The sequence below is a fragment of the Scyliorhinus torazame genome, chromosome 4, assembly GCF_047496885.1.
Source record: "Scyliorhinus torazame isolate Kashiwa2021f chromosome 4, sScyTor2.1, whole genome shotgun sequence".
Lineage (NCBI taxonomy): Eukaryota > Metazoa > Chordata > Chondrichthyes > Carcharhiniformes > Scyliorhinidae > Scyliorhinus > Scyliorhinus torazame.
Genome location: NC_092710.1, coordinates 306,617,922 through 306,644,975, shown reverse-complemented (window position 1 = coordinate 306,644,975; position 27,054 = coordinate 306,617,922). Strand labels below are relative to the sequence as shown.

At 48.2% G+C, this 27,054-nt stretch overlaps 1 protein-coding gene across 1 annotated transcript; it reads right to left on the bottom strand.

The window, feature by feature from the left end:
* Positions 1-591: 591 nt before the first annotated feature.
* mfsd4b (major facilitator superfamily domain containing 4B) lies at positions 592-19,961 on the bottom strand. Its single transcript, XM_072500039.1, has 3 exons — positions 19,793-19,961; positions 13,041-13,157; positions 592-2,520 (listed from the first exon to the last, which is right to left on the bottom strand). The coding sequence occupies exons 1-3, from the start codon at positions 19,956-19,958 to the stop codon at positions 1,286-1,288; spliced, it is 1,518 nt and encodes a 505-aa protein (XP_072356140.1). The 5' UTR covers positions 19,959-19,961; the 3' UTR covers positions 592-1,285.
* Between the last annotated feature and the right edge of the window lie 7,093 nt (positions 19,962-27,054).

The following is a 27,054-nucleotide window of genomic DNA, read 5'->3' as shown; positions in this document are numbered from 1 at the left end:
GTGTGCCAGGCTTAGCCTGATACAGTTTGAGGTTATTCACAGAGCGCATATGAGAGTAGGTTCTTTGGGGTGGAGGACAGATGTGGGAGGTGCTCAGGAAGACCGGCAAATCACGCCCATATGTTCTGGTCGTGCCCGGCACTGGATGGGTTCTAGAGGGGTTTCGCGAAGACTATGTCCAAGGTGGTGAAAGTCCAGGTCAAGCCAAGTTGGGGGCTGGCACTATTTGGGGCGGCGGACAAGCCGGGAGTGCAGGAGGCGAAAGAGGCGGGTATCCTGGCCTTTGCGTCCCTGGTAGCCCGGCGGAGGATCTTGCTATTATGGAAGGGCGCGAAGCCCCCCAGTGTGGAAGCCTGGATAAACGACATGGCTGAGTTCATCAAGCTGGAGAGGATAAAGTTTGCCTTGAGAGGGTCTGCGCAGGGGTTCTTCAGCCGGTGAAATGGTTGAACATTTTGTTGAATAAACATTTTTTTTAAAGTCTTTTGATTTCTCGTGTTTGTTGTGTCAGCCTGCCTGTCATTAGCCGTGCCTCAACCAGTGAGTTTTGCTCGGATCATTCACTTCACAAATGCAATTCAGCCCCACGGGTTGTTCCAAATACTAAAAAGGTATTTTATTGAAGATCTAAAGTTTATGGAACCTTAGGATTCTATAGAAGGTGGCCATCAGTCCATCTCTTTCCACTGCACTTTTTTTCTTCATAATGTTAATTTTTTATAAGTTATTATAGTTGATTCCAGTATGTTTTACACACACAGCACCCGCACAAAATCGGGTGTCCAAAAACATTTTACATTCAACCTTCCCCGCATCCCCCCCAAAGTGGGACAAGTGAATTACAAAGAATGTTTGCCCCACGATGCTCTTTCTAAAATCGGTTCTGCAGCCCAATGATCACGAAGACGACCAGATGAAGATGAGGATTAAATTCTGACAGATAATCAAATAGAGGAATACAGAGCACAATCAGAATGGGTTTGCCAGATTGACATCAGTCTATAAACCAGCTTTTCAGCAAGATTTCTCAACACCCAGCCACAAATTGTCATGCAAATATTTTAAATCCTTTTCAGACATTAAAATCAACATAAAATTTACTCTCATTTAAACCAATGAAATGATAATCACAATTACAAAGTGATCTGCTTATGTATTCACATTTTCATAGATTGTTGTTTTAAAAACAGACACTCGAGGATCAAATGCTTCAATGCAGTTCAAGCATAGTCACCTTTAATTCTTCTGCTGATAGACCTGTAAACATACCCAGATTTCTGAGTGTTCAGTCATTTTTTTCTCTCTCCAAGTTGAGTACTTTCTTTTTTGGTGAGCCACCTAGATAGGCAGGGGAGGAAAGTGAAGGAAAAGAGCTGTGTTCTGGAGTGAATTGGTCCGGGGTTTTTGTGGCAGCATTTCCAGCTGGAGTCCTGTCTGTTTCATTCTTTACATCACTCATTTCGATCACTTCAAAATCCGCGTCATTCCAATCTTCCGGTGGGTCATCGTTGTTTTCATCTTCATCAGGCCCTGACCCTAACAGAGCTTTCTGGTCATCGCTCATGGGTTGGACACTGCTCGGCAATGAAGCCAGTTTGTACATCACAGGGAACAAGATGGCCGTCATGGCAGATGTCACCAAAGCAGTCAGCATCAGTATTGGGTAATGCTTGATGGCACTAACGCCTTGGAGGAATCCGACCAAAGCTGGGACCACCATCTCGCCCAATGCGGCTCCGAAAACAAACAGAGCAGCTGACTTCCCGGTGGTGTTGGTGTACTGCTTGACCCAGGACACACCACTGGGAAAGGTGGCTGCCATAGAGACTCCATAAAGACCGGTGCCCAGCCACAGAGAGATGATATTGGTGTTATAGAGTGTCAGGAGCAGGGAGGAGATGGTGCAGCCTATTAAACTGAGTAGGATCATAGTTCCAGGGTAAAGGCACGTGGCTAAGAATATTGCAATTCCTCTTCCCGTGGCAAACGTCCCCCAGAAGAAGGAGTTTAAGCCTGCGGCCTGGTTGTCATTAAAGTGAACAAATTCTTTTGCGTAGGTAAAGATATAGGATCCATAGGCTACCTCAGCTCCTACATACCAGAAGAAGAAGAAGAACAGGAGGAACAGAATGGCATTGCGATACCTTGTGAATGAAGCCTCCGGTGAAGAATTACCAGCCCTGTTTCGACTTGGACCATTCTTTAAATAAATAATGAAGAACAACATAGAAATTAAAAACACAAAACTTCCAATAACAAGGTACGTCCAGGTAAAAGGGTCAAAAGCCGAGACAGTTGTTTTCAGGATGTCCAACAATCTTGCCGATTTACTATGCAAGCTGTTTTTAGTGTTGGCCAAGAGACTATTCCCGCTCCCATTGATGGTCTTTCCTAAGTTGCCCAACAGTGGCTTTGCTAGGATCGGCGCCACAAATGCACCTAAAGCAAAACTGAAGTGCAGGGCCTGCATATAGGGTCCAACATTCTTGCCCCAGGTAAGCAAAATCAGCAAATTTCCACCTGTGGACAAAGTGAAATTGATTATTTCCTGCAACGGTTTCAAACCTCAGCCAAGGTGACCTCTTCTCATTTATCTTGAAAAAGATGTATAATTACAAAGCAACAGCTATCACTGCTAGACATACAAAGCAGCTTTGGCAACATCTGTAAAGAGTGAGGGGTAGGTTATTTACATGAGCCTGACAAGGCCAGAATTTATTGCCCACCCCTAATTGCCCTTGGGTCAGTGGTGGTAAGCTGCAGTCCCTGTGATGTAGGTACACCCACAGTGCTGTTAGGTAGGGAGTTCCAGTCATTTAAGCCAGTGACGGTGAAGAAGTGACAACATATTTCCAAGTCAGGATGTGTCCATATTCTTCTAATCTAGGTCACAAGTTGCTGGCAAGGAAGCTTTGGAAAGTGCAGATATCAGCATTTGGTCATAGTGGAAGTTCCTCAGGCTCACACATGACCCTAACTGGTTGAAAGAGCTGGGAGGTGGGGAAAATATTCAGAAGTATTAATACAAAGATAAATGGACAACCTTTGGAAACACATTCTTACAATGGAATCTGGATTTGATCTGAATCTTCAGTATAGCGGGGAACTGTACATAAAGAGCATCTTAAAATGTGTCAAGTGATTGTAGAAGCTTAGTGGAGCACCACATTACATAGAACAATACCGCACAGAACAGGCCCTTCGGCCCACGACGTTGTGCCGAACCTTTGTCCTAGATTAATCATAGAATTTACAGTGCAGAAGGAGGCCACCCGGCCCATCGAGTCTGCACCGGCTCCTGGAAAGAGCACCCTACCCAAGGTCAACACCTCCACCCTATCCCCACAACCCAGCAACCCCACCCAACAAGGGCAATTTATCATGGCCAATCCACCTAACCTGCACATCTTTGGACTGTGGGAGGAAACCACAGCACCCAGAGGAAACCCACGCACACAAGGTGAGGATGTTCAGACTCCGCACAGACAGTGACCCAAGCCGGAATCGAAACTGGGACCCTGGAGCTGTGAAGCAATTGTGCTATCCACAATGCTACCGTGCTGCCCTTAAGAACAAATTACTCCACACTATATCATTCTACCGTAATCCATGTACCTATCCAATAGCTGCTTGAAGGTCCCGAATGTTTCCGACTCAACTACTTCCACAGGCAGTGCATTCCATGCCCCCACTCCTCTCTGGGTAAAGAACCTACCTCTGACATCCCCCCTATATCTTCCACCATTCCCCTTAAATTTATGTCCCCTTGTAATGGTTTGTTCCACCCGGGGAAAAAGTCTGACTGTCTATTCCCCTGATCATCTTATAAACCTCTATCAAGTCGCCCCTCATCCTTCTCCGTTCTAATGCGAAAAGGCTTAGGACCCTCAACCTTTCCTCGTAAGACCTGCTCTCCATTCCAGGCAACATCCTGGTAAATCTCCTTTGCACCTTTTCCAAAACTTCCAAATCCTTCCTAAAATGAGGCGACCAGAACTGTACACAGTACTCCAAATGTGGCCTTACCAAAGTTTAGTACAGCTGCATCATCACCTCACGGCTCTTAAATTCAATCCCTCTGTTAATGAACGCTAGCACACCATAGGCCTTCTTCACAGCTCTATCCACTTGAGTGGCAACTTTCAAAGATGTATGAACATAGACCCCAAGATCTCTCTGCTCCTCCACATTGCCAAGAACTCTACCGTTAACCCTGTATTCCGCACAACCTCTCACTTTTCAGGGTTAAACTCCATCTGCCACTTCTCAGCCCAGCTCTGCATCCTATCTATGTCTCTTTGCAGCCGACAACAGCCCTCCTCACTATCCACAACAACACCAATTTTCGTATCGTCTGCAAATTTACTGACCCACTCTTCAACTGCCTCATTCAAGTCATTAATGAAAATCACAAACAGCAGAGGACCCAGAACTGATCCCTGCGGTACGCCACTGGTAACTGGGCTCCAGGCTGAATATTTGCCATCCACCACCACTCTCTGACTTCTATCGGTTAGCCAGTTCGCTATCCAACTGGCCAAATTTCCCATTATCCCATGCCTCCTTACTTTCTGCATAAGCCTACCATGGGGAACCTTATCAAATGCCTTACTAAAATCCATGTACACTACATCCACTGCTTTACCTTCATCCACATGCTTGGTCACCTCCTCAAAGAATTCAATAAGACTTGTAAGGCAAGACCTACCCCTCACAAATCTGTGCTGACTATCCCTAATCAAGCAGTGTCTTTCCAGATGCTCAGAAATCCTATCCCTCAGTACCCTTTCCATTACTTTGCCTACAACTGAAGTAAGACTAACTGGCCTGTAATTCCCAGGGTTATCCTTAGTCCCTTTTTTGAATAGGGGCACGACATTCGCCACTCTCCAATCCCCTGGTACCACCCGTTGACAGTGAGGACAAAATGATCATTGCCAACGGCTCTGCAATTTCATCTCTTGCTTCCCATAGAATCCTTGGATATATCCCATCAGGCCCGGGGGACTTGTCTATCCTCAAGTTTTTCAAAATGCCCAACACATCTTCCTTCCTAACAAGTATTTCCTCGAGCTTACCAGTCTGTTTCACACTGTCCTCTCCAACAATATGGCCCCTCTCATTTGTAAATACAGAAGAAAAGTACTCGTTCAAGACCTCTCCTATCTCTTCAGACTCAATAAACAATCTCCCGCTACTGTCCTTGATCGGACCTACCCGCGCTCTAGCCACTCATATTTCTCCCATATGTGTAAAAGGACTTGGGTTTTCCTTGATCCTACCCGCCAAAGATTGTTCATACCCTCTCTTAGCTCTCCTAATCCCTTTCTTCAGTTCCCTCCTGGCTATCTTGTATCCCTCCAGCACCCGGTCTGAACCTTGTTTCCTCAGCCTTACATAAGTCTCCTTCTTCCTCTTAACAAGACATTCAACCACTCTTGTCAACCATGGTTCCCTCACTCGACCATCTCTTCCCTGCCTGACAGGGACATACATATCAAGGTATCTGTTCCTTGAACAAGTTCCACATTTCACTTGTGTCCTTCCCTGACAGCCTATGTTCCCAACATGCACTTCAATTCTTATCTGACAACATCGTATTTACCCTTCCCCCAATTGTAAACCTTGCCCTGTTGCATGCACCTATCCCTCTCCATTACTAAAGTGAAAGTCACAGAATTGTGGTCACTATCTCCAAAATGCTCCCCCACTAACAAATCTATCACTTGCCCTGGTTCATTACCAAGTACCAAATCCAATATGGCCTCCCCTCTGGTCGGACAATCTACATACTGTTTAGAAAATCTTCCTGGACACACTGCACAAACACGACCCCATCCAAACTATTTGATCTAAAGAGTTTCCACTCAATGTTTGGGAAGTTGAAGTCACCCATGACTACTACCCTGTGACTTCTGCACCTTTCCAAAATCTGTTTCCCAATCTGTTCCTCCACATCTCTGCTACTATTGGGGGGCCTATAGAAAACTCCTAACAAGGTGACTGCTCCTTTCCTATTTCTGACTTCAACCCATACTACCTCAGTAGGCAGATACTCCTCGAACTGCCTTTCTGCCGCTGTTATACTATCTTTAATTGACAATGCCACCCCCCCTCCCCAACCTCTTTTACCACCCTCCCTAATCTTATTGAAACAGTGCAAACAAGGACTAAAAGATAAACAGGAATACTTTCACAGAGTAAAGAAAGTAACTGCCGGGATGTGTCACGCTCAGCCTCATGTAGCAAAAGCTACAGTAACTAAAGTATCAGTGGAAAATGTAGGAGAGGTGGTGGTGGTGTAGTCAGCGGGTGAGTAATCCAGGGACCCAGGATAATGCTCCGGGAACCTGGGGTCAAATCCCAGTGACAAAATAAAGATTAATGATGACTATTGTCAAAACAACCCATCTGGTTCACTAATGCTCGTTTAGGGAAGAAAATGCTCCTTTGGGGCAGCACGGTAGCACAGTGGTTAGCACTGTTACTTCACAGTGCCAGGGTCCCAGGTTCGATTCCCGGCTGGGCCACTGTCTGTGCGGAGTCTGCACGTTCTCCCCATGTCTGCGTGGGTTTCCTCCCACAAGTCCCGAAAGACGTGCTTGTTAGGTAATTTGGACATTCTGAATTCTCCCTCTGTGTACCCGAACAGGCGACGGAATGTGGATTTTCACAGTAACTTCATTGCAATGTAAGCTACTTGTGACAATAATGATTATTATTATTAAAATCTGTACCCATTGGGTCCACTGACTCTGAACTGACGATGTCCTATAAATGAATAAAGAAAATAGGAATCAGAGGGCAGTTAAAGGATTCAGGATAGTTCAAGTGGACTCTGGTGGGGGGGTTTAAGTAGCAACTCTGCATCAGTCATTACCCTATTGACTCTACACTTACCAGTAATGCAGTGTGTTGTTAACATAATGTTAAAGTAGCCATCTGATGGAACTGCAGATCCTGAAGTCGTTCATTCTAGGTTTCTTTTAAAAAAAAATCTGGGAGCTGCAATGAGTGAGTTCTTTGCTCAATGGTCCGTTCCTGCCGACTGGAGGGAGGTTTATATTACACCCAGTATCAAAAAGGGCAAAAAGTCAGAATGAGGGACTGATCAATCCATTAACTTCTCTTCAAGTTGTGAGAAGGGATTATTCGGGTTATATACAGAGCAGGAGTTATTAGTGGCTTGCAGCATGGCTTCAGGAAACAATCAGGTCTAACCAAAATTAATTTTTCACGGGAATGACTAGGTTAATAGGTGAAGGTAGGTAGCACTGTAGATGTTGTATATTTGGACTTTCAAAAGATTTTTGACAAGGTGTCACAAAACAGGTTACATTGCAATCCTATGGAACTGGGACGCAGATAGTGATGGATAGGGAATCGGGGGCGAAATTCTCCGGAAACGGCGCGATGTCCGCCGACTGGCGCCCAAAACGGCACCAATCAGACGGGCATCGCGCCGCCCCAAAGGTGCGGAATACTCCACATCTTTGGGGGCCGAGCCCCAACATTGAGGGGCTAGGCCGACGCCGGAGGAATTTCCGCCCCGCCAGCTGGCGGAAACGGCCTTTGTTGCCCCGCCAGCTGGCGCGGAAATACATCCCCGGGCGGCGGATGCGCGGGAGCGTCAGCGGCCGCTGACAGTTTCCCGCGCATGCGCAGTGGAGGGAGTCTCTTCCGCCTCCGCCATGGTGGAGACCGTGGCGGAGGAGGAAGGGAAAGAGTGCCCCCACGGCACAGGCCCGCCCGCGGATCGGTGGGCCCCGATCGCGGGCCAGGCCACCGTGGGGGCACCCCCGGGGCCAGATCGCCCCGCACCCCCCCCAGGACCACCCACGCCGCCTTGTCCCGCCGTTCAAAAGGTGGTTTAATCCACGCCGGCGGGACAGGCAATTTATCGGTGGGACTTCGGCCCATCCGGGCCGGAGAATCGAGGGGCTGGCGGGGCCCGATTCCCGCCCCCGCCGAATATCCGGTGCCAGAGACTTCGGCAACCGGCGGGGGCGGGATTCACGGCAGACCCCGGCGATTCTCCAACCTGGCGGGGGGGGGGTCGGAGAATGACGCCCCAGATGTATATCCTACACTGGAGGGGGGGTTGTCATTAATGGCAACAACTTTGCTTGAAGACCAATTACAAGAGAAGGCAACAAATGCTGGCTGAGCCAGCGACCCCCACATCCTGCAGAAGCTTTTTTTTTTAAAGTGCTGTTGAGGCAGTGTCACGGCCATTATTTTTCACCCTTTGCCCTGGCTGAAGACACTCAAGATATTATCCACAAGTTCACAGATGAAAAGAAGAAAAAAACATTTGGGGCAACACAGTAGCACAAGTGGATAGCACTGTGGCTTCACAGCGCCAGGGTCCCAGGGTCGATTCCCCGCTGGGTCTCTGTCTGTGCGGAGTCTGCACGTTCTCCCTGCGTCTGTGTGGGTTTCCTCCGGGTGCTCTGGTTTCCTCCCACAGTCCAAAGACGTGCAGGTTAGGTGGATTGGCCATGCTAAATTGCCCTTAGTGTCCAAAAAGGTTAGGAGGGGTTATTGGGTTACGGGAATAGCGTGGAAGTGAGGGCTTAAGTGGGTTGGCGCAGACTCGGTGGGCCGAATGGCCGCCTTCTACTCTATATTCTGTTATAATCTGGTCTAACTGCAATGGTGGATGGAGGGAGGGGGGCATCAATTATGCATGTGACATATAGTACAATGCACGTGGGCAGGAGCAATGCCAAGCATAGCTATACCGTACTGGATTCAGAATCAGAGCCTTCTGGTAGCAAAATATAACGGAGTTATAGTGCACAAGTCACCAAATGTCCTCCACTAGAGGTGAAAGACTATAATAAAAACAAAGAACGATAGTGTCTTTGTACACGACCTTATTTACATCCCACCTAGAAGCTACATCCACTCGCAAAGCTGGGTGGTATAGTCGGGCAGGAAAAGGCTCGGGAGAGGGTCCATTGATTAGTACTTAGTTTAGAAACCCTTTGCTCTCACAGCGAGTTCAGGAATCTGGGTCTTTGCACATGAAAAAAAAAAGAATTTGAGACTTCCGGTGATGAGGATGTGTTGTGTACACGCACGAAAGGTGACTGTCCTGGAAGTTGGAATTTGGCACAATTAGCCCAAAAATAGGCCACTAAATTTGCCCCCCCCATCATCCTCCTTCAAGATCACCACAGGTACTGAAAAATGGCCACAAACAATTCTAGGAGCCGAAGATGGCAGGATCAGTAAGAGCGAAGGACGAGGTGACGATGAACGGAGTGGGATGGAGCTGGTTGCACGCGAACAGGCCAGGTCGCCGTGGCACATGGCAGACCATCCACCTATAAGAGAGTGGATGGACCTATGAACACACGAGCTCCTAAAGCACAGGGACACCATGAAACTAGAGAAGATGGCAACAGTGAAGGTGACGGTCACAGAAACCCTGGCCCCCTTCAAGGTGGCGATGGAAAAAAACAGAGCAACGGCTAGAGGCCCAGGAGGCAACCATTAGGGAGCTGGCGAAAGCAGCAACCGACCAGATCGCCTCATTGGAGATGGCAGGGTTGGCGGTGACCCAGTGAACGCTGATAGAGCTGCCTCGTTTTCGATCTGCTTCCAGTCTCAGGAGGGAGGGAAGGGGGGAGAGCAGTGAGGTGCAGAAACGGGTGGGGAGGAGTGGTGGGAGGAACACAGTGGGTAGGGGAAGGTAAAGATCTGGGGGGGCACAGCAGGGAAGTACGGGAGTGGGGACATGTCAGAAGGTGGAGGGGGGGGGGTGGAAAGAGTGAAGGTGGAGCCGTGCTCACTAGTGGCGGTCTTCGGGGTATCAGAGCAGCCGGTGCTCTTCATGGGGAGCGGGGCTGACGCCCTCGCCTTTGCCTCCCTGATCGCCCGCCGGAGACTGCCTGTCCGACCTGGCGGAATCTCTCAAGCTGGAGAAGATAAATGTCGCCATCCGTGGGTCAGGAGAAGGGTTTCACAGGGCATGGGAGCCGCTCAAAAACTTATTTCAAGACCTGTTCGTGGCCAGCAGGGAGGAAAACTACAAGAGACCAGTTTGCTGGCAAATTAATGTCTGATCGACAATGTACATAAACCACTGGAAATACGTGTTGTGGCCAAGTCTGGCAATGTAAAGACTGCAAGAGAAGTCCTTTTGTTAAGGGGAGGCTATTGTTACAGACGTTGGTTGGAACTTCTCTCTTGTTTGGTCTTGTTTGGCCCTGTGAATTTGAGATATAAAATGTTAAACACTCGCTAAAAATATTTTCAAAAAGATATAAATGATGCACTCAAATTGTGGATTATTTGAAGACACCAAGTCCGGAAGAGTGAGGGGACGTGAGGCCAAGAATAAGCTTTTGTGCTGGAATTTGAAGCGTTGCTGGATGAGATTGTGGAGAAAGCTGTGTAGAAGAGACCACAGTCACTGCATTTTTCGAAACACATTTTTGATCACTTGGGAGAGGGATTTCTAGGAAATCCCTTTCCCGCTGAAAAAACTTTTATTCCCTTTTATTTTACCTCTTCCCGGGGCTGGGTGGGAAGAGCATTGGAAGTCATGTCGCAATGTTCTTCTTGTGTGACTGACTTCCACTCTTGTCCCGTCTCTGCTGAGAAGGCAGAGGAAGGGGGCAGTAATGGTTCTACAGCCAGCGACTGCCTTCTGCTCCCTGGACGAAGTGGGCACTCTCCACCAGCGAGTATCGAGCAGCCAATCTGTAATGGTGCTCACCAGACTGCCTGACCCTTCACCCTTCCAGAGGAGCCAATAAATAAAAAATCCGGAACAGAAAACTTTCCTAATCCAGGCAGACTGTAGTTCCCTCAGTGAGATGACTCATTAAAAAGTATGTGAGAATTGCATTTATATCGCACTTTTCTCAGCCGCCAGAACGTCTCAAAGCACTGTCAGCCAATGAAATACTTCTGAAGTGTAGTCACTGCTGTAATGTAGGAAACATGGCAGCCAATTCACACACAGCAAGATTCCACAGGCAGCAAGTGTGATCATGACTAAATAATTAGTTTTTGTGATGTTGACCAAAGGATGAATGTTGGCCAAGACGTTTCAGAAGGGTGTCTCGGGATCTTTCATAGCCACCCGAGAGATTAAACATTTCATCCGAACGACTGCAATTGGAGTCTCTATTTTTGTGCTCAGGTCCTGGAGATGTACTTGAACCCGGAACCTCATGACCCACAATGTGAGGGTGCTGCCAACTGAACCACAACTGACCTTGGTGCCAACTTGGTGCCATGGCAGCATTCTTGATTCCGAGTCAGAAGGGTACACATTCAATCCTCATTGCAAAAGTCTTCAATACGTAATCTAGGCTGATGCTTCAGTGCCACACTGAGGACATACTGTGTTTTGGATGAGACATTAAACAGTCTGCCTTTTGAGGTACCAGTGAAAGATCTCACTGTACTATTTGATGAGGGGGGGGGGGGGGGGGGGGGGGAGTTCACCCACTCCTGCACATTGTTATCCCTTAAATATCATTAAAACCGACTGTCTAGTCATTCAGTACACTGCACACCGCAGAATCCCACAAGTGACAAACTGGCTGCTTGGTTTGCCCACTTTAAAACACAGACAAAGCTTAAAACATACTTCATTGGCTACGAAACACATCCTGAGGAGGTGAAAGATGCTACTTAATTACAGGCCTACTCGTTCTATGTTGCTGTGGGCGGCACGGTAGCACAGTGGTTAGCACAGTTGCTTCACAGCTCCAGGGTCCCAGGTTCGATTCCCGGCTGGGTCACTGTCCGTACGGAACCTGCACGTTCTCCCCGTGTCTGTGTGGGTTTCCTCCGGGTGCTCCGGTTTCCTCCCACAAGTCCCGAAAGATGTGCAGGTTAGGTGGATTGGCCAGGCTAAATTGCCCCTTAATGTCCAAAAAGGTTGGGTGGGGATAGGGTGGAGACAGGGGCTTAGGTAGGGTGCTCTTTCCAAGCGCTGGTGCAGACTCGATGGGACGAATGGCCGCCTTCGGCACTGTACATTCTATGAATGCTGCATAACGGAAATGTTTTACCTGACCTGAGTCATCAGTTTGTTAGCTATTCCTGGTATGGAAATGGCAAATGTGCTGGCAAGGGAACGAGTACAGGGGTAAAGTTGTCTTGCTGCAGTTGTGTGGATCCTTGGTAAGACTGTACCTGCAGGATGGGATATAACTTTGGCCTCCTTACCTAAGGAAAGATATACTTGCCACAGAGAGGGTGCCATGGAGGTTGATTCCTGAGATGGCATGAGGAGAGATTGGGGAAACTACACCTGAGTTTCGAAGAATGAGAGATGATCTCATTGAAACTTTTTTTTTAGTATAAGTTTAGAGTGCCCAATTCATTTTTTCCAATTTAGGGGTAATTTAGCATGGCCAATCCACCTACCCTGCACATCTTTGGGTTGTGGTGGCGAAACCCACGCAAACACGGGGAGAATGTGCAAACTCCACACGGACAGTGACCCAGAGCCAGGATCGAACCCGTGACCTCGGCATCATGAGGCAGCAGTGCTAACCACTGAGCCACCATGCTACCCTGATCTCATTACAACTTACAAAATTCCTACAGGGAGTGAAAGGGTAGATGTGGATCGGATGTTTCCCCTGGCTGGGTAGTCCAGAGCCAGCGGACACTAACTCAGAATAAGGGGCAGGCCATTTAGAACTGGGAAGAGGAGGAATCTCTACGCTCTAGTGGGTGATGAACCTTTGGGATTCTCTACTTCGGAGGGCTGTGGAAGCTCAGTTGTTGAGTATGTTCAAGGCAGAGATTGATAGATTTCTGGAGGCCAATGACTGCAAGGGATATGGGGACAGCACGGGAAGGTGTTGTTGAGGAGATGATCAGACAGGATCTAACTGAATGGTGAAGCAGGCTTGAGGGGCTGAATGGCCTACTCCTGTTCCTAACCCAGCCTTATCACAAAGTTTCTTATGGGAGGGTGATTTTCATTTAGTATGCGGTTTTTAAAAAAACATATTAGATGCACTAAACAAGGGACAGTTGTGCATCTCAAAGATTTTACCAACCTGTATCCAGGAAGCCCATCGAAATTCCAATGAGGGACATCAATGCGGTCAGCAGCACTGCCTTTGTACACCACGGAATAGCAAACATTCCAAGCGCAGTCATCAGCATCGAAATCCCTGAAGAGGTTTCCATAGCAACAGCATCAACTACTTTGATCAGAATTCGTACGGAACAAAAGCAGCAGTCTCAGCTTTCAATCAATGTTAAAACTAATGAAAATATTTGTGCCCCAATGACAATCAGAGTTAAAACCCCTTCCTATTCCCATCACCTCATCTCAAAACACCTTCTGTTTCAGGCGGAGCCTCCTCACCAGTTTTAATTACTCAGCTGTTCAAGAGAGGGGAAAAAATGTTTTTTTTATTTTATTCTCTCAAATAATCCGTGTGGGAGGGTGACGTCGGGAATCAGTGCCATGTTCCCTGGAGTACCCAGTGTGCGGAGTGGGGAGAGAAAGAGATGCAGAGGAGACTACAGTCAATATTTCGCGGTGACCTTAAACAACATAAAATTGCAGAGGACTTTAAGGCGGTAACACTAATTCTCGTGATCTATTTAAGCCTAAACTTACCTACCCAACCACCTATAGTGGGCGTGAGGGTGTTAATATAATTAGCTCAGTATACATGCCAAACGGAGTAAGCCATCCTGAAAAGCATCTAGAAGCTCCTTGCTAAAGCAACTGCTCATTAAGGAGCTGCAAAACAGACGATGGAAACAGCTTTGAGGACCCAACATGGGCTAAAATCTGCCATTTAATATCATACGGCACAGGAGGAAACCACTCGGCCCCGAGCACTAATAACAGTTCTTTGAAAGTCCAATTGCACCCATTCACCGGCTCTTTCTCTGTCGATGCAATTCTTCCTTTGAACAGATTTCTATAATGTAAATACTTATTGATCTGCCTGGAATAATCACAACTGTTAATCAACTAGCAACTTTTGACATTTGTGGAAATAGAAAAAGTTGGTGCTGTTTACCCAATAGAGCATGAATGATTAAGCTGCTTCTAAATTAACATGAAACTCTGCTGCCTCAAGTCGCTGTGCGACATTCAAATGTTAATCCAAAATAGGCACTCCGGTTAAAACAAATATTGTTACTCAACACGGACGGTGAACATTTCGCATTATTCTGTTCAGACTCTGATCATTTCACATAGGAACAGAAGTAGGCTATTCAGCCCCTCAGGCCTGTCCCCCTATTCAATGAGGCCATGGCTGATCTGTGACCTAACTCCATATACCTGCCTTTGGCCCATATCCCTTCGTATCTTTGCTTAACAAAAATCTATCTACCAGGGCAGCACGGTGGCGCAGTGGTTAGCACTGCTGTCTCACGGTCCCAGGTTCGATCCCAGCCCACTGTCCGTGTGGAGTTTGCCCATTCTCCCTGTGTTTGCGTGGGTTTCGCCACAAAGATGTGCAAGGTAGGTGGATTGGCCACGCTAAATTGCCCCTTAACTGGAAAAAATGAATTGGGTACTCTAAATTTATATTTTTTTAAAATCTATCTGTCACAGATTTAAAATTAACAACTGATCTCACTTCAACTGCGTTTGCGGAAGAGAGTTTCAAATCTCTACCCCTAATTTTTATAATCTCCAACCAATGGAAATAGTTTATCTTTACCCTGTCTTTCCCAGTTAATCCCTTCTTCTCTCAGATCGTTCCTTAGCCTTCTAAATTCCAGTGAAAACAGGTCCAATTTGAATAATCTCTCCTCGTAACTCAACCCCTGTAGCCCAGGTATAATTTTTGTAAACCTACGTTGCATTCCCTCCAAGGCCAAAATATCCTCCCTAAGGTGTGGTGCCCAGAACTGCTCACAGTACTCCATGTGGGGTCTAACCAGGCTTTTGTATAGCTGCAGAATAACCCCGGTGTCTTTTTATTCCAAACCTCCAGACATAAAGGCTAGCATTCCATTCGCCTTTTTGATTCTGCACTTGTCCCTGACACTTTAAGGATCTATGCACCTGAACCCCTCAGTCTCTTTGGACACCCACTGTATCTAACCTTTTCCCATTTAGAAAGTACTCTGCTCTATCCTTTTTGGTGTGAAATGGTTAACCTCACACTTGCTTACATTAAATTCCATCTGCCACAATTTTGCCCATTCACCTAGTCTGCGAATATTTCCTTGCAATTTTCTGCTATCATCTAGGCTGTCTACAATGGCACCTAACTTTGTATCATCCCTAAATTCGGATATATGACTTTCCATGCCATCATCCGAGTCAATTAATGAGTAGTGTGAATAATTGAGGCCCCAACACAGATCTCTGGTACACCATTAGTCACCTCCTGCCAATTAGAGTAATTATCCATTATCCCCACTCGCTGTCGCCTGCCACTCAACCACTTTCCTAACCATGTCAATAATTTATCCTCCACTACTTGGGCTTCCGCTTAAGTCTTTTTTGTTTTATTAAAAAATATTTTATTGCTCAAACAAACAACAAATGAAACAAACAAAAGCAGAAGTAAAATTATACAACGTACTAAATAATCAACAACCACTCCCCCTCCTCTCCTGCCATACCCACTCCTTCCCCATTTTAACCCCCTTATTCCCCCCTCCCTTCCCCCTCTGCTGACACCTCAATCCTCCTTAAAGAAGTCAATGTCCAGCTTCCACCTCTAAGCAAACCCATCAACCGACCCTCTCAGGACGAACTTGACCTTCTCCAGCCTTGGGCATTCCACCGGGTCACTCACCCACACCCCCGCTTTCAGCGGCTCCGAGTCCCTCCACCCTAGCAAAATCCGTCTCCGGGCTGTCAGGGAGGCGAAGGCATCTCTTTCCCCCTGGATTCCCGGATCTTCCGACACCCCAAATATCGCTACCTCTGGACTCGGGGCCACCTTGACCCCCAACACCTCGGACATCGTGTGCGCAGCTTCCACTTTAGTTAATAGTCTCTCATGTGGAACTTTGTCAAATGCCTTCTGGAAGTTCATATAAATGACACCCAGACATTCCCCTGTCCACTACCATAGATACCTCTTCAAAACATTCAATAAGATTAGTCAGGCATGGCCTTCCCCTCACAAATCCATCAAGGTGTTCCCTTACCCCATCCAGGATTATGAACTCCAGCAATTTCCCCACCACAGTTAGGCTAACTGGTCTGCCCCTTTCACCCTTCTTAAAAAGTGAAGTGACATGTTTTCCAATCCAGTGGGACTACTCCTGAATCTAGAGAACTCTGGAAGATTATAGTTAGGACATCTACAATGTGCTCCTCTACTTGGTCAAGGTGAAAGGGAGAAAGTTTAGGGGAGATGTGTGTGGAAGGTTTTTCACGCAGAGGGTGATGAGTGCCTGGAACTCGTTGCCAGTGGAGGTGGTGGAGGCAGGTACGACAGTAACATTTAAGATGTATCTTGATAGACACTTGAACAGGCGGGGAATGGAAGGATATAGATCATTTGGGCAGTAAGTGGTAGATCTAAATAAGGAATCTGGATCGGCGCAGGCTTGGGTGGCCGAAGGGCCTGTCCCTGTGCTGTCATGTTCTTTGTTCTTTAACACCCTCAAATGGAAACCGTTAGGTCCTGGGGAGCATCCAGGAGGACTTCTTAAAACAATATGTAGATAGTCCAACTAGGGAAGGGGCTATACTGGACCTGGTAATAGAGAATGAGCCTGGCCAGGTGGCAGAAGTTTCAGTAGGGGAGCATTTCGGGAACAGTGACCGCAATTCAGTAAGTTTTAAAGTGCTGGATGACAAGGATAAGAGTGGTCCTAGGGTGAATGTGCTAAATTGGGGCAAGGCTAATTATAACAATATTAGGCGGGAACTGAAGAACCTCGATTGGGGGCGGATGTTTGAGGGTAAACCAACATCTGACATGTGGGAGACTTTCAAATGTCAGTTGAAAGGAATTCAGGACCGGCATGTTCCTGTGAGGAAGAAGGACAAATATTGCAAATTTCAGGAACCTTGGATAACGAGAGATATTGTAGGCCTTGTCAAAAAGAAAAAGGAGGCATTTGTCAGGGCTAGAAGGCTGGGAACAGACGAAGCGTGTGTGGAATATAAGGAAAGTAGGAAGGTACTTAAGCAAGGAGTCAGGAGGGCTAAAGGGGGTCACAAAAAGTCATTTGCAAAAAGGGTTAAGGAAAATTCCAAGGCTTTTTAAGCGTACATAAAAAGCAAGAGGTTAGCCAGGGAAAGGGTTGGCCCACTGAAGGACAGGGGAGGGAATCTATGTGTGGAGCCAGAGGAAATGGGCGAGGTACTAAATGAATACTTTGCATCAGTATTCACCAAAGAGAAGGAATTGGTGGATGTTGAGTCTGGAGAAGGGTGTGTAGATAGCCTGGGTCACATTGAGATCCAAAAAGACGAGGTGTTGGGCATCTTGAAAAATATTACGGTGGATAAGTCTCCAGGGCCTGATGGGATCTACCCCAGAATACTGAAGGAGGCAAGAGAGGAAATTGCTGAGGCCTTAATAGAAATCTTTGGATCCTCACTGTCTTCAGGTGATGTCCCGGAGGACTGGAGAATCGCCAATGTTGTTCCTTTGTTTAAGAAGGGTAGCAAGGATAATCCAGGGAACTACAGGCCGGTGAGCCTTAAGTCAGTGGCAGGGAAATTGCTGGAGAGAATTATTCGAGACAGGATCTACTCCCATTTGGAAGCAAGTGGACGTATTAGCAAGAGGTGCACAGTTTTGTGAAGGGGAGGTCGTGTGTCACTAACTCGATAGTTTTTCGAGGAGTCACAAAGATGACTGATGCAGGTAGGGCAGTGGATATTGTCTATAAGGACTTCAGTAAGGCCTTTGACAAGGTCCCACATAGCAGAATGGTACAGAAGGTGGAGTCACACGGGATCAGAGGTGAGCTGGAAAGATGGATACAGAACTGGCTAGGTCATAGAAGGCAGAGAGTAGTAATGGAAGGATGCTTTTCTGATTGGAGAGCTGTGACGAGTGGTGTTCTGCAGGGATCGGTGCTGGGACCTTTGCTGTTCGTAGTATATATAAATGATTTGGAGGAAAATCTGACTGGTCTGATTAGTAAGTTTGCAGACGACACAAAGGTTAGTGGAATTGCGGATAGCGATGAGGACTGTCAGAGGATACAGCAGGATTTAGATTGTTTTGGAGACTTGGGCGGAGAGATGGCAGATGGAGTTTAATCCGGACAAATGTGAGGTAATGCATTTTGGAAGGTCTAATACAGGTCGGGAATATACAGTGAATGGTAGAACCCTCAAGAGTATTGACAGTCGGAGAGATCTAGGTGTACAGGTCCACAGGACAATGAAAGGGGCAACACAGGTGGAGAAGGTAGTCAAGAAGGCATACGGCATGCTTGCCTTCATTGGCCGGGGCATTGAGTATAAGAATTGGCAAGTCATGTTGCAGCTGTATAGAACCTTAGTTAGGCCACACTTGGAGTATAGTGTTCAATTCTGGTCGCCACACTACCAGAAGGATGTGGAGGCTTTAGAGAGGGAGCAGAAGAGATTTACCAGGATGTTGCCTGGTATGGAGGGCATTAGCTATGAGGAGCGGTTGAAAAACTCCGGTTTGTTCTCACTGGAACGAAGGAGGTTGAGGGGAGACCTGATAGAGGTATACAAAATTATGAGTGGCATAGACAGAATGGACAGTCAGAAACTTTTTCCCAGGGTAGAGGGGTCAATTACTAGGGGGCATAGGTTTAAGGTGTGAGGGGGCAGGGTTTAGAGGAGATGCACGAGGCAAGTTTTTTTACACAAGAGGGTAGTGGGTGCCTGGAACTCGCTACCAGAGGAGGTGGTGGAAGCAGGGACGATAGTGATGTTTAAGGGGCATCTTGACAAATACATGAATAGGATGGGAATAGAGGGATAGGGACCCTGGAAGTGTAGAAGATTGTAGTTTAGACGGGCAGCATGGTCGGCACGGGCTTGGAGGGCCGAAGGGCCTGTTCCTGTGCTGTACATTTCTTTGTTCTTTGTTCTTAACCAGTATACTTCTGTAGTTTTGCCATTATCTGCAGTTCCTGAAGTCAAGTTCCTGACTATTTCTTTACTCCCTGTCCGGTTACTTGTTTTTGGAACTGTATTGAGTTCCCCTGAGGCCTCCCCCTCCCCTCCCCCATTTGCTAGTTTAAAGTCCATGTGCCCACCCTATCTATCCTTTCCGCGAGAACAGTAGTCCCAGATCGGTTCAGGTGAAGACCGTCCCAAGGGTACAGATCCCTCCTGTCTCGATACTGATGCCGGTGCCCGATGAAATGGAACTCCTCTTTCCTGCACCACTCCTTTAGCCATGTGTTTACTTCCCTAATGGGGGCCGGTTTAGCTCACTTGACTATAACAGCTGGTTCGTGATGCAGAGCGAGGCCAGCAGCGTGGGTACGATTCCCGTACCCGGGCTGAGGTTATTCTTGAAGGCCCCGCCTTCTCAACTTTGCCCCTCGCCTGAGGTGCGGTGACCCTCAGGTTAAATCACCACCAGTCAGCTCTCCCCCCTTAAAGGGGAAAGCAACCTATGGTCAACTGGGACTATGGCAACTAAACTTCTCTAATTTTCTCATCCCTGTACCAATTTGTATGTGGCTCGGGTAATAACCCTTGAGCACTTGTTCTTTAATTTTGTTCCTAGTTCCTGATATTCCCTAAACAGGTCCTTTTTCCCAATGTGAACCACAACAACCGGGTCCCCCCACTCCAACATCCTTCTCTGTTCAGACGTTTCACATCATTCTCTGATCAATCTACTGCTGGAAGGCTTGAACTTACCAATCAGCAAGTGAGGATTTGTGCAGTCAAACAGCAGCCCGCCTACCAGTGAGCCCCCGGCATAGCCCAGCGACCGGCCCACAAAGATGTAGGAGATGTCACTGATATTTCTGTTAACGTTGGTTGCCAACTCCTGAAACGTAGGCCCCAAAATGGCAATCGTCATCCCCTGAGGAGAGAGAAAACGAACAGGAGTCACTAAACAGCATCGGCCACAGGGAACACCAATAAGCAGCTTTCAGGCAGCACTCAGCGACTGCTCCAGGATCCTGTATTTTCTACCTCAAAAAGAGGCAGCTTGATATTTCCCCACTGTTCCACAGATGCTGCACCAAGAGACGGAGTGTCACTGACAGGGTAGTCAAGCCCCCGGCTACGCAGAGGAGCAAATTCTTCTTCTCACTCTCGGATCAGGAGCAGGAACGCCTGTCCAGGAAGCTCAAGGCTGACCTCAGCCGTACCAGCAAACAGCCGGAGTCAACACAGGCACCAGGGATGAAAGCTTGGATCTTTCTGACCTTGTGCAGCATCATCACCAATGGAGCCCACCCAGGAGTCCAGTTTTCTTTCTTTGTCTACAGGTTATAAAAGGGAAGAAGGGCTGGGACTTTCTCTTTGCATTAGACAGAAAACCAACGTCAGCAAAACGTGACCCAGTATGTCCTTTTTGAAATGTCGTGTTGACAGCCTAGATATACCTGACCAAATCACTGGTTAGGTCACAGCCAGAGTATTGTGTACAATTCTGAGCACCACGCTTTAGGAAGGATATCAAGGCCTTGAAAAGGGAAGAGGAGTGATTTACTACACTGACACCAGGTCATGTGGCAAGATTTAGCTACGATTGTGCTCCTCACGTCAGAGAAAGTGGGAGTGGGAGACCTAATCGAGGTATGCCGGATTGTGATAATTAGAGAAAGATCGAGAGATACATTTCTTCACATTGCTTCAGATTTGGAAGACAGCGGCTGCGAGGGTGATGGAATCAGGCTCCGTAGGAACTTTCAAATGGCAATGGAAGAGGTTTTTGAAATGAGCTAACTTTCAGGCCTGTGGGAGAACGCGAGTGTGGGGCTGTATTGGACAAGTCTTTCATCGAGCCAGGACAAGCGCTGAGGGTCCAAAGGCTCACCCCCCGCCCCCCTGCCCCCGGTGTCTCCCTGGTAACGGGACTGTGATTGGCAGAGATGACTTTAAAGATTGAATCGTGTAAAATTGACAGAAAACAAATTGATGTTTCAGGCCCAAAATAAACAAAATGCTCAAATTCCAAAATCTTTCAACTCAATCAGCAAAATAATTTTGGAAGAAAAATAGGATAATTCAGATAATTGATACTTAAAAGGAAAACATGCATTTATATGCACGTTTCACATCTCCAAGTTCCCTCATAGTATTTGAAACATCGGCCCAAAACTTCCGGACTCCCCAGCGTTGCATTTAGGGGAACCCTGATGATGTGCTGGGGAATCCTTCTCGGAGATTTTCACGTAAGGGTTAACACGGCAATTGCCATGGGGCGGCGCAGTAGCATAGTGGTTAGCACTGTTGCTTCACAGCTCCAGGGTCCTGGGTTCAATTCCAGCTTGGGTCAGTGTCTGTGCGGAGTCTGCACCTTCTCCCCGTGTCTACGTGGGTTTCCTCCGGGTGCTCCGGTTTCCTCCCACAGTCCAAAGATGTGCAGGTCAGGTGGATTGGTCACGCTAAGTTGCCCTTAGTGTCCAAACGTTATGTGGGATTGCTGAGTTACGGGGATGTGGTGGAGGTGTGGGCTTAGGTATGGGTGGTCTTTCCAGCAGCCAGTGTAGACTCGATGGGCCGAATGCCCTCCTTCTCCACTGCAAATTCTACAGGTGCTAACTTCCTCTGGATAATTGCACTGGGCTGAGAACCATCTGACTGAGCCTACTCCCTCCATCCCGGACTGACCCCCCTCCCAGACGGAACATCCTCCCTCCCGAACCAACCCGCACCCCTCCATCCATCGGGTCCGACCCCCAAGCGGGGCTTGAACCCATCAGGACCTTTTTGCCTGAGAGTGCTACCACCAAGTCAAGCCGTGAGGAGTTAATGGCCATTGTTATTTCCACCCACCCTCAGCTCCTTTCCCCAGCCCACCAGAGTATGTTAATACTGCCTCTCACTAATGGACCATTCAGCGACAGGGCCTGCAGATTAAGGCATCTTAATCTACTGTTGAGTAGGCTTTGGTCTGATCCATGAACTGACGAGAACCTTGAGTGGTGCAAGCACAGGTTTAGGGGGTGGTGGAGGCCTCATCATGGAACGAGGACCGGTTTGCCTCGCTAGAAGCGGAGTTGCTGCTGGCGGCGATCAATAATAATTCTTTTAAATGAATTTAGAGTACACAAAAAAAAGAATTTCCCATTAAGGGCCAATCCACCTACCCTGCGCACTTTTGTCAGGGTTGTGGGTGTGAGACGACACACAGACGCCGGGAGAATGTGCAAACTCCACAGTGAACCAAGGCCGGGATTGAGCCCGGGTCCTCGGAGACGTGAGGCAGCAGTGCTAACCACTAAAGCTAACCACTACGCCATCGTAGTGCCCTTCAAGTGCCGCTCTTCACCGTGCCGCCCCCCCCCCCCCCCCGCCCACCGTGCCACCCTTGCGGAAAGTAATAAAGGCCTGAGGTCCACGGTGGAGGATCTGGAGAATAGGTCACGGCGGCTAAACCTCAGGTTGGTTGAGCTGCCTAATGGAGTGCAGGGCTCGAAACCAACCCAGTATTTCACCAAAATGTTTTCTTGCCTAGTGGGAGGGGATGAAGTGTTCGCCCCTCTGGGCGGGATAGAGCACATCGGGAACTACGGCAAAAGCCAAGGCAAAGTGAGCCACCACGGGCGGTGATTGTCCGTTTTCACAGTTATCGAAGGAAGGAGGGGGTCTTGGAGTGGGCAAAGAAGATTCGGAATATCGACTGGGACACGGTGCGGATATGCCATTGGTACTGAGCTGGCGGAGAGGCAGGCTTCTGTGTATGGAGGGGGAGAAGAGTTCCGTAGGGTGCAATAGGTCTAGCAGTGTGTGTGTGTGATGAGGGGGTGGGGGAAGGTGTGGAGCCAGGCAGTCTGTGGGCCTGGAGGTGGGGTGCAGGGGGAAGGGAAGAATGGAGGGGGGTGAACTAACAGTGACCAGGGATGTTTCTTTGTCTCACCCTCGGGGTGGCCATCCGATGTGGGCTTGGGACCCAGGAATTGTGGTAGGAATATTACATTATGGTGCAGATGGCTGACTCGAGAGGGAGGAGGTCAGAGACTCCCGACAAGGTTAATACCTGAAATGTACAGGGCTTGCTTGGGAGGCCAATGTGGTGTTCCTGCAAGAACCTCAGCTGTGGGTGCAGGTCCAGATCAGGTTGCAGAAAGCTGGGTGAGCCAGGCCTTTCACTCTGGGTTTGACAGTCGGGCAAGGAGGTGGCCATTCTGCTTAGCAGGAGGGTTCGATTTCAGGCAGGGATGGCAGAGGCTGGTCAGGGTTCATGATTTGATTGTTGCAGGTCGGCAGGCGGGGAGGGCCGTGGTGCTGGTGGATTTGTACGCCCCAAATTGGGACGATGTTACATTTATGAGACGGTTGTTGGCTGCTATTCCGGGATTAGATTTTAGGAGGGAATTTTAATTGCGTCTTGGATCCAAAGTTGGACCGTTCCAGGCCTATTCGCTGTCCCTTTGGGGATGGCGAAGTTGCTAGCAGCATTCATGGAGGAGGTGGGGGATTGGATCCGTGGCGGTGTATACACCCAGGGCGCAAGGAGTTTTCACTTTTTTCACCAGTGCACAAGGTGCATTCAAGAATCGACTTTTTTGTTATGGGTAAGACCCTGATCATCTTGTACAAGCTACACATGGACAGGGAGACCAGGAGGGAATGTCGGGGGGTGGTGGATGGGGGTTCTGGGAGTAGATAGAGAGTATGCGAACGACTCAATGCCAGGGCTGTGGGCATGCAGGAAGAAACTGTAACTGCAGTTTGACCGATTACCGGGTCGGGCAGTGCACCAGCTGCAGTGCTTCAAGGGGATGGTATCCGAGTATGGCGAGAAGACTAGCCGTCTGTTTGCCCATCAGTTAAAGTGACAGGAGGCTGCCAGGAAGCTGGGGATAGACTGGTTCTTGCCCAGGAAAAAGTCAATGAGGCGTTTCGGTCCTTTTATGAAGGGCTCTATTGGTTGGAGCTGCCAGTGGATGAGCAGCGGATGGTGGAGTTCTTGGAACGTTTGGAGTTTCCTCAGCCCAGGAGTTGCGGGAGAAAATGGAGGCGGCGACGGGGTTGGAGGTCTGCAGGGCTTTGGGAAAGATGCAGATGGGGAAGGCGCCAGGACCAGGTGGGGATGTGTAACGACTCATTGGCGGGGGCTATCTCCCAGAGACGCTGGGTAAGGCGCCCAAATCCCTCCTTTTGAAAAAGGACAAGGACCCCACAGAATGTGGGCTGTACAACCCAATTTCTCTACTTAATGTGGATGTGAAACTTTTGGCCAAGGTCTTGGCGTTGAGGTTTGAATCTTGCCTCCTGGAGGCAGTGGGGGATTGGTGATGGGCAGAAAAGTGCCGGCTAATGTGAGGTGGTTACTTATCGTGGTTCTCACACTGACGTTGGGCCAGACTCGGGGAAGCATCGTGTTTCTGGATGCAGAAAAGGCTTCCGACAGGGTTGAACGGAGCTACTTGTTCGCATTTCTAGACAGGCTTGGGATCGGTCCTGGGTTTGTGTCATGGGTTAGGCGGTTATGTGATGCGCCACCTGCAAGTGTGCAAACGAACAACCTGAGTTGAGGGGCCGTTTAGGCTGTACAGGGAAAGCGAGGCAGAGATGTCCATTGTTCCCACTTCTTTTCACCTGCCGATTGAACCGTTGGGCTCAGATAAGTGGAGTGGGATTGTGAAAGGGGGAGGGGTAGAAAGCAGAGTAGAACAAGGGGTGTCCCTATACGTGGATGATTTGTTGCTATACGTGAGGAATCCTGGGACAGTTATGGAGGATATAATGGGAATATTGAAGAGGTTGGCACTGCCAAACCTGATGTATTATTATTGGGCGGCTAATGCGCAGGTGTTGGGGTGGTTTGGGGATCAGTAAGTTATTTGGGTGAGGATGAAGTTGGGGTCTTGCAAAGGGACGGGCTTAGAGGCGTTGGTCATGGCAATTGCTCTGGTGAAATAGTCTTTGAACGCGGTGGTAACCTTCATGTTAAAGGTGTGACGGCAACTCTGTCAGCATTTTAAGTTGAGGACGATGTCAAGGTGGGCATCTATCTATAGGCAAAATTGAACGCTACATTTGGGGGGGTGGACAGGGCTGGAGAGGGTGAGGGACTTATTTCTGGAGAGGGGGGGGTTGCCAGCTGGGAAGAGTTGAAGGCGAAAGCAAGGCTTTGGGAGAGGTTGGATGCGTTCAAGCATTTTCAGGTGCAGGTTTTGGTGGAGGAAGTGAGGGCCAGATGGGAGGAGGAGCTGGGACCCATTTTAGAGGAGGTGGTGGTGTAGAGTGAGTCCCTCCGCAGGGTGGATGCGATGTGATCCTGCACAAGATCGTGTCTGATTCAGTTAAAGGTGGTGTTTAGGGCACACCTCACCAAGGCCAGGATGAGTTGATTTTTTTGAAGGGGTTGAGGATAAGTGAGAGTGGTGCTCGAGAGGGCCTGCTCAGCACACACATATGTTCTGGTCCTGCCCTAAGCTGGTGGGTTTTTGGCGGTCTTTGTTTTAGCACCATATGGGAAATCCTGAATGTGAATCTCGAGCCATGCCCGTTAGTAGCTGTATTTTGTGTGCCGGACCAGACAGAGCCAAGGACAGGGGTCGGGGCGGACATTTTGCTACTCGCCTCGTTGCCGGCCTGGTGGAGGATTTTGCCGAGTTGGAGGCAGGCGGCACCACCGAGCGCCACAGCCTGGCTCGGTGATTTGATGGAGTTCTTGTACCTTGAGAGAGTCAAGTTCACAAACGGTCAATCCATGGGTTCTATCGTAGGCGGTGGCCATTTATTTTGCACTTTAAGGAGTTGGTCACTGTTAACAGTTAGTGGGAGGGGGGGGGGCGGTATTGTTCCACTTTGTTTTTGTGTTGCTATGGTTATTGTGTGTGTTACGATTTGTATAAAATGATAAAACTTCAATAAAAACATTTTTTAAACTAATGGACTCTGAGCACCAACACATTCAATACCACGTCATCAGAGAAATTGCTTTTCTTCAGATTAGAAGCACAAGTTTGGAATTTATCCAAATGAGGATTATCAGGTTTAATCAGATTAAACTGTAAACCGAAAGGCAAGCCGACAGGCAGGCGGAGTTAATTCTGCAGTCACGGGCTACTGTGAGCACCAGAACCTGGCTGTCAATATAACTCGAATTCTCCTCATTTAGCTTCAACAGACGACCTTTGTGTTTCGCTGTCGAGGGGGTGAAACAGGTCTAATGTTGATGCTGCACCTATGTGGCCTCCCAGCATGATTCTCCCACCTCCACAGTTCGAAAAACAATCACATCAGCACCCCGTGGCTGAAAGAGGCTCTGATAATTGACTGGAAAAGCAATGGATTAGAATACAAATCGACTCAGTGCAAGTCTACATTTGTATTTCTCGATGCCCTGATAGAACTTGCAGAGAACAAGAAATGTCCATCTGGATTCTGTCATCATAACCTCTCCCCCATCATCACCTTGCCAATGAGAATAGCCCCCACCCCCCAGAACAATCCTGGCCAGGTGCCTTCCAAGACACCAGCCATCTCACCCAAAGCTCCAGTGGTCTACCATTACATTAGGGTTGGTTTAGCACAGTGGGCTTAACAGCTGGCTTGTAATGCCGAACAATGCCAGCAGCGCGGGTTCAATTCCCGTATCGGCCTCCCTGAACAGGCGCTGGAATGTGGCGACTAGGGGCTTTTCACAGTAACTTCATTGAAGCCTACTTGTGACAATAAGCGATTATTATTATTACATCCTCTCAGTCTGGCCCTGGTTTTTTTTAAAAATCGTTTCCAATTGCATTCAACTCCACCTTCTCTGTTGCACACCAACACTATCCCGTGGGAAGCAGGGAGAGGATCATTTGGATTTTAAATCTGTCTTCCCTCAACCATAATACTTGTTCATTCGGTGAACACTCGGTCGCTCAGCTCCAACAAGACCAAGCTCACCATTGTTCCCTGAACCTTTCAGAAGGCACCAATGTCCTTCAGGAGGCACGACGGTCCCATCCAGTCCCAACTCTACATGTATACAAGAAGGCTGG